The sequence below is a fragment of the Morone saxatilis genome, unplaced genomic scaffold (assembly GCF_004916995.1).
Source record: "Morone saxatilis isolate NCDOM2014 unplaced genomic scaffold, NCSU_SB_2.0 Contig19, whole genome shotgun sequence".
NCBI lineage: Eukaryota > Metazoa > Chordata > Actinopteri > Moronidae > Morone > Morone saxatilis.
The window spans coordinates 1,193,657-1,202,436 of record NW_023339751.1 but is presented as its reverse complement, the minus strand read 5'-3'; the positions used below and the strand labels follow the sequence as shown (position 1 = coordinate 1,202,436).

The window sequence follows — 8,780 nt, the reverse complement described above, 5'->3', positions numbered from 1 at the left end:
AAGGTTTTCAGTGATGTTGGCTTTCTCTTCCTGTGTCAGATTAAAACGTGTTAAAGGGTCATCATATGGTCAGGGAGTGACAGGGGGTTTCTGCATTTGTTCAGCTTACGTGTCTCGTGGTGGTTCGCTACGTGACCGAGCGTCGGTGCCAGGCACGGCCCCGGGTGCACTGGGTCGGTTGGGGTCTTGGATTGCGGTGGTGGAGCCCGGGGGCGCTTGGGAGCGAGACCGGAGCTTCTTGTCGCCGGGCGTTTGGCACACAGATGGCTCGCTGACGGCTGAACCGAGGCCAGCGGGTTTCCCAGCCGGACCAGTGAACCACTCGCCCGGCTTGGTCAGGATCTCCTGCTGCTTCCGGCAGTTGTTACACACCCAGATCACCTGGGAAACAAGGAGCTGATTACAACCACAGCTACAGGACAGCAGCTGGTCCGCCCGCATGTTTTCATCATAATCATAGGTTTTATGCAATCACATATACATGACATGACTTCACAGAGTTGGACACATTGTTCTGAGGTACTTAATGCAGCTGACATTAATGTGCCCAACAGGAAGCTATTCTTCGCTGCAGCCCATGAAAACCATCTCAACCATCTACTTTGCCAACCGCTAATCTGAGGCCCGGTTTCTGTCAAACAGGAAATGGAACAATGCGCTTCCTAAAGAGCTGCACTGCTGCCAATGAGTGGTCCAGAAAAAGGCTTTTATGGAAGCTTTTTAAGATCACCATCACGGCAGTTATAGCAGGGAGCAGCTTGGCTTCCACTGTGGGCTGCTTCTGGCCTCCAAATGAAGCACACAAAGCCAACTTGATAATGAAAGGATATCCAACTGGCTGCCAAAATAATATCTCCCGTCTTCTTTCTTTCTATTTGTCCCATCACACATATGCACGACGGCTATACATTGGCAGCGTTCGCACACCACAGCCGACTGCGTCCAAATTCAGACTTCTCCTCCTCACATTTTGAAATCAGTGCGCATACAAGACAATGTAGACAATACGTGTCCATTACAGGATGTGACAGGAACAGAATCTGTTCACAGTATGTATGTCTCACGTTCCTCTCTCACTCTCTGGGTCTGTATCGTTTGATATCTTCATCCCACAGAAACTCTGATGCACATTCATCATACAGACCAGCTCTAGGTAACATATTCAACATTGTTTCAATACTTTTCTCAATACAATACCTATGTTTCAGTACAATGCTAAATAAATATCACATTTTAACACAAAAATTACACAAAATTTAACAAAACTGAAAAATATATAGAAAAATTAATCAGTCACAATTTTGATAATGGATTTATTATAATTTGTATTATATGTAATTCTCAGCAAAAAGGCCACAAATTCACAGATTCCAGCTTCTTAAAAATGAATAAAAAGGTTGGGAACCAGTGCTACAGAGTGACCCCTATGAACAGAACAGTCATTATTACACATTCTCCCACTGGGCTAACATTTAGCCAGTCAAATAAAATCTGGTGATCTACAGCACCTTCACTGACCAAGTCACATAGGAGACAATAACTAACATAAAAGATCACTTTGACGGGTTCAAACAAACACTAAGTACCGCATTAAAAACAACTGTGACGTCTTTGTGAACTGGTCTCGTCATCGCTGTCAGCTTGTATCGGTGAGGGAGGTTGGTTACGTCCTAGAATAGAAATGAGGATTCGTGAGGGCCTGCGGTGTGAACGCAGCCGTGCTCTAGTCCAGTATTGACATCAGAGCCACAGTGAGGGAGACTGGATGACAGGGGGAGTGAGGTTGGGCGGGGTAGGGACAGTCGGAGGATGGAGGAGGAGACCGAGGGGAGGTTAGTCAGTCCCTCTCCTCCAGCCACCAGGGTTCTCATTACTCCTGAACACTCCCCAATGACTCTTTAAAGAGAGCTAAAATAAAACACTCTGACATTGGCCAAACTCTACCCCCCCGTCCTCCCCGAACCCCCACCTCTTCTTCCTCTTACCCTTCCTCTCTCCCCTTCCATTTCTCCCTCCTCCAGATTGCTTTTGATTAAAGCTACAAAAGCTGAGGAGAAAACAGCTTTACACCAACGCAGCTATATTTATCCTGCCAAACACCCCAGCACCACCAGGGAGAGAGGGAAAACGTGTGCTCAAACACACACACACACACACACACAGCAAAGAAAGCAAAACACTGCCTCATGTGGGACATTATAGCTTTGGTGAACACATCCACCAATCTGTGATTCTCTGCAGCCAGACCGACGAGGTGGCCGGCTGCCAGATCCACACTGCAGTGCCGGTCTACTCGTCCATACATTTACAGCCAGGGACGACTAGGGACGAGCCGCTATGTGGTAACGGAGGGATTTCAATGTATTATTATTGTAGTTTTTTTAATTTCTGCAACAGTTGCTGGTGTCAGAAGGTGTAAGTTCAGTAGGTCAATCGTAATAAAATGCTATTATTCCACAGTGAACTGCTTCAATTCCTCAGCAACTTTTAGAACTTCTGGGAAAGTGTAATAAATGCTGTTGCGACTGAAAAATTGCACAAACGTGGATATTTGCGCACAACAAAGCTGGAAGATAACACATTACGGTATGCTAGATTGATATAATATATCAATTCATAAATTAGGTCTGTACTTGATTACTGTTGGAAAATGGCTGCATTTAATGAAAACTGCTGTGCACTGATGAGTATAATTCTGTGACATTTTATGATATAAACTACCCTGAATGGGCAATGTGGAACTATTTTGTTGTTAGGCTGCAACTAGCAATCATTTTTTATTTGATAAATCGTTAATAAAATGGTTAAAAAAAAATGCCATTCACAATTTCCTAAGTGACTCATCCAAAACTCAAATATTACAATGATAGAAACAACAAATCCTCATATTTGAGAAGCTGGAACCTTGATCAATGATCTAATTAACCATTGTCAATCTGTCAATCAACTGATCAGTTCAATTTTAAATGGGTTAAATTTACTCCAGTAAACAATAAAATCACAGTCAATGGGGAAAGTGCACACAACCAATATCCTCGAAAACTTAAATAAGTGCAGAACACGCGCAGCACAGAAGCTCCTGGGTCGATTCATGTGAAATAAAACTAGCAGAGACAACAAGACACGCCTCAAGACAGAGGGTGAGATGATGAAGCAAAGACATCAGTTTCACTACAAAGAAAATGAAATATGCACAGGTTACAGGTTATATGCACCCTACTTCAGAAATAAACAATGATTCATTGATTATATATATTGATATTTATCATTAATTCTATTTGTTTTCAATCTCATATGTTAAAAAAAAACATCACACGGTGAGCCCAGTGTCATAAATAGCATCAAATCTGGAGTTACATCAGCACCTGAAGAGTCCCGGCCCACATCTGACATTACACTGTGTTATTACTGTGGGTATATGTTCTAGTGCTCCCACCGAGTTACACATTAAAGCTTTATGGGGAAATAATGCAGCTGGTAAACATGAGGAAGGGGTGTGTGTGTACATTACATGTACACTGTACAATGTCTGCATATTAACATTCAGTTAGCGTTTTCAAGCCGCACACAAAGAAATAAAGCTCAAACAACAACATGCAACTTCTCTGCAATTTAATCAGAAAAACAATTACAGAAACAGGAAAACTTCAGAAAGTGTTTTCCCCAAAATATATCAATCCCAACACTGGGAATGTCTGAATAATAACGGGAGTCCAAACCGGTTTTCCACAGCAACTTCTGAAGAGAATTCTTCTAATCGGTAATCTTTAAGGAACTTAAACCTTAAAACTTATGAAAAGGAAAAACAAGTGGCGTCTCTCTTGCAAATGAAAAGTCTGTATCACAGTATTTAACATTTTAACTACAAATCTGTAGTAGAGTTCAGGGTAACAGGCTTACTAAATGTTGCACTAACACAAGAGCTCATCCCGTCATGTAAGAGAATGGAAACTTTCACTCCCTCCCTCTGAGCTCAACATCTCAGACCGTGCCACCTGGCGTAGCAGTTCCGGTACGGCATCAGGCACAGAGGCACCTCGCAGCTCTGGCACATCCACGACGTCGTCTGGTGCCTTCCCAGGGCTTTGCAGTGGCTGCACTGCATGCTCCCGACAACCTGGTACCACCTGGTTGCTTAGATGGCCACGGGAAGGTGCTCCCACGATGTCACTCTCGGCCCGCATCTTCTCGGCCCGGATCTCCTCGGTATGTATCTTCTTGGTCTGTATCTTCTTGGTGTGTATCTTCTTGGTGTGTATCTTCTTGGTGTGTATCTTCTTTGCGTGTATCTCTTCTGGCTGCAGTTGCAACAGCAGCAGCCACACCTGTGTCGCCGCATGGGAACAGGTGATCTAAATCCACAGGATGCTCCAGCCTTACAGGGGGGTGATGCCGCAGCTCTCCAGGATCTCCACCGCGTTGGACTGATAGACCTGGTCCTCCGAGCAGCGCGGGGTGGAGACCAGGATGCTGCAGGGGATGGGAGCGGGGCTTCGGGAGGTGGGAGCAGATCCATAGGGGAAAGAAGAGTAGACAAACACCATCCTTCATCCTGTGTATCTACAGGATCCTGCTCCTCTGTACTGAATACACACACAGACAGGAAGGGATCTCATTAGTTTCAGAACCAAACTGCTACACAAGTGTTTCTATAAATAAATATGAAAGAAAAACAGTGTATATATTATATAGAGTTAAGCACATTTGAAACACTACTTACTGTTTAGCAGCTCGTGTTGCCCTCTAGTGTCCACTTACTGTATGACACCCACTTTACCAATCAAGTAAAATGAGTATTTCTGACTTTGATTGGACTTTCTGTGACCTACTGACTGGATTAATACATTTGAGCTTTCACATTAATGAACACAGAACTACAGTCACTGCTCACACTGTATGTGTCTCATTTGCTTCACACAGACTGAGCTGAGGAAGCACTGGCGGCTGTGTGTGGGTACTTTGCTGTAACTAGTACTCTCATTGAGTTTTGCTATCTAGCACAAAGCCCACTGAGGTCTGTAAATGTGTTCTAGCCACATGTACACAATACACAATACACTTGTCTTTAAGCTTCAGCAGCAGTACAATCTGAGTAAGCCCCTTTTATAATCCTCAGCCTCAGAATCAGTGTTATCGGCCAGGTGTCCACACACAACCAATATGACGTTTGCTTTCTGCTCTCAATGGAAATACACCGGAATAGACGTTGAGGTCCAGTGTGTAACATTTAGGAGGATTATCTACAGATCGCCTTCCATGGAGTCCGCCATGGTGAACCTCCATGTTTCTACAGTAGCCCAGAATGGACAAACCAAACACTGGCTCTGGTGTGGCTCCTGCACGTCACAGCCTGCTCTCTTTCCCAGGCTGTCAAATACAGCTGCGAGCTGCAGCTTCACCGCTCAATGCCACTCAATCCTCCACACTGGTCATTATATGTTACTGCGACCTTTTATATACATCACAACCGGTGTGTGTGAGAATTAATGTGTTCGGCTGCAAACACTTTAGTGCAGACGCCAACAAATGTCACATCATCATGTTTTTTTCAGTGAAAATTACATTTGTGATGCAAAAACAATAAACACTAATTAATCAATAATTATATTGCAATTGGAATATCTGTCGAAATAATTACAATATGATGTTGTTACCACATGGTGCAGCCATGTGTTTGCACGTGTAAATACAGTGAAATTAAACTTATTAAGTTATGAAGATTTTTTGATTTCATTGCTGACAGAACCTGTACGCTGTCAACGTGGAATACAATCATAATGTACATGGCACACAGGGCAGAGTATCAAAATGTCAGGATAAAAAATATGGAAGGACATTGTGATTACTTTGACGGATACTGAGACTGTGACGTGATTATATGATTCCATTTACATACAGTAAATAAAGAAAGAAAAAACTATATTCTACTAATCAATCCTGTCTTTATTAAGAACTCTATAAGTCCTCTCTGTGCTTCCCACAGCTTCTCTCCATTTGTCCCTAATATCTCTTCTAAAGCCCCCCTCGTCCTGCCTTTCTCACCTCTCTCAGTGCAGTACATGTTCAACGTTTTCACTTCCATATTACAATGCACACACACCCTTACCCAATGCAATTAATGTCTTATTGAAACCAGTGTGATCAGTTGCCAAATTTCAGATATTTTCTTTTTGATTCCTCCTTTAACTCCCCCTTTCCCAAATAAAAGTCCATTATGCCTCATACAGTGCTCTTTCAGCCCTTCAGTCCCACATGTGCAGGTACCTCACACAATCTACCCCCAGTCTCTGAGTTCTTTCTAAACACTCCAACATTTCTAACATTAAATCTTCCCTAAGTGCAGTAATATACTGTAAAGTTAACATTAGTGCTGCAGAGTCATATAATGCTTTTCTATCCTATCGCATTTCACCTTTAATCTTCTGCAATTTGGTTATTGCACCTGGCCATATTTCTATTGATTTGAATCGTGCTTTATCTCACACACACACACACACACACACACAGTACCGTTAGCCAGTCAGCTCTGTCCCTCCCGCCTGCCTTTAAAACCACATGTGCTAAAGCTGAAGCTAATTACCACAATTAACGTTTAATCTCTCAAATTCCACTTTAATGTAAGATAACAGAACCAGAACCGTGTTGTAGCTGCTCACGGCTCAAACACAAGCAGAGACCCCGGTTAAACTGTACGTTAACTGAAGTATAAAGCACTTACTCAGACTCCGTTCATGCTTCGGGCTCCTCGCCGTCCTCAGGAGCCTCCCAGTCGGCCGAGCTCTCCGCGTAGCACTCGGCCCATGTCGGGGTTCGGTAAATTTTGTCCACGACAATCCACGAACCTCCGAAACTTCTGCTCCACATTTTCTCCGTAGCCAGAAGTTTGAGAGAAACGTCACCTGCGAGTGAATTAACGTTACGTCACCTGCGAGAGAGCAACGTCACCTGCGAGGGAATCACGTATTTTTCATTTATTTTATATTACATTTTTTATAACTATAGATCCTCCCCCAATGTTATATTTTTTATGTCTTTTCTTTTTTATTTATTCTTTTTTTTATATTATTTCATCGTGTGTCACACCTTTAGTTAATGTTGTGTAAGCGCTCGTTATAATTAGAACTAAAGAAGGAAAACAAGTATATTTATATATTAATAGCCTATTTATTTATGTAAGGACTATTAATTAATGTATTCATTTTAAAGATTATATTATTTGCATTTTTAATGTGCAACATGGAACAAAACAGCTCAGACATAGCAAGTAAAATGCAATAAAATAAGAAATAAAAGTAAGAATAATTAAATATATCCCACTTCCACAGAGAAAGGCAAATTCCAAGAAATACATAAATATGTAATAAACATATTTTATTTTATAGCAGCTTGTACATAAATCAGTTGTGTTTTGTCTTTTCTTTTTTTTATATTGTTCCTTTGTGTGTGACCTTTAGTTCATGTTCTGCTGTTTTGTAAACTCTCTTTATAATAAGAAATAAACAAGAAATAAAATACTGAAAAAATCTGGTGACATATATAGTATTATAATCATAGGCCTATTTTATTTACTTTTTTTTTGCAGGAGGACAGAGTACTTTCAGTAGTAAAGCTCTTTTTTAGTAAGGATACACTCAACCCATGATTCATTACAATTCATTACATTGGATTCACAGTAGGATTTTCTTGAAGACAAATGATGACATTATTGTCTTTAATCTGCTGCATAATACAACAAAAACTATAACACTTTAATGTCAATTACCTTAATGTTATCCATGTTTTTGCTTCATACTTGTATTGAATACGTTGCATCATAGACACTTTATATTGTCACATTACTATTTGTCTTTCTGCATCTCTTCAACTGTAACTCTACTGCTGTAGTCTGTTCTGTAGAGCCAAAAAACCCACAAATGTCTTCATATTTACTCATCCTAACACATTGATAATAATAATAATAATAATAATAATAATAATAATAATAATAATAATAAAACAAAACTACAGAACTTTTCAAAACAAAGTTACAAAGTTCCTTATATGGACCGAACCAGGATTAAAAACATTTCAGGAAGCAGTGAGGAAAAAATAATATCAGGGAATTAAAATCTTATAGAGGTGAGGTTAAATAAAAAGAATAAAAGACCCATCAGTGAATATAAATACATAACCACACTAGGGCAAATTTATTTCAAACAATTAAAAAGATAGACATTTAAAAGAATAAATTACCGATAGTTAATATATGATAATACTAATATAATAGATACGACATGGTGGAAATTAAACAGTGTGCTAGAATAAATAAAATGCCTTTTTTTAAAGGGAGTAAATTACATCTCTCAGTTACTTATTCTGGTTGTAGCTGATTAAGGAAATTTACAAAGTGATTAAAGAATAAAATCTGTTCAGCTGCTGAAAACTGACACCGCTGAGTGAAATCTGCTGGATTAAAGGAATACTTTGGGTTTTGGGTGGATTGTCTCAGCTGTCAGTCCTCTCGGTATGCTCCTTCCTAAGAACATTTCACTGCTTGCTGGAGCAGTTATTGTGTTTCACCTTTGTGAGACGTCGTCGTTAAGAGTGTGCTGATACCGCAGAACAAACGGCCAGTGTTGTGCAGATACGGAGCGGTGATCTGTTATTTTATAAGAGACTCACTTAATCCCATAGTAATCCCTGTATTAGATCACACTCTGATGGTGAAACAAGCGCCGGAGAGGAGGAACAGTAGGCAGGCAGAGAGCAGCCTGACAGCGAGCTCACACACACACACACAC

The 8,780-nt window shown here is 40.8% G+C and overlaps 1 protein-coding gene across 1 annotated transcript in view; it reads right to left on the bottom strand.

The window, feature by feature from the left end:
- LOC118329788 (regulating synaptic membrane exocytosis protein 1-like) overlaps positions 1-8,780 on the bottom strand; it is a gene marked incomplete at its 5' end in the record, with an annotated part of 61,109 nt that overhangs the window by 40,743 nt on the left and 11,586 nt on the right. The window contains 1 exon segment of the mRNA XM_035664093.1: positions 110-381. Within this exon segment, the coding sequence (XP_035519986.1) occupies positions 110-381 (272 nt within the window).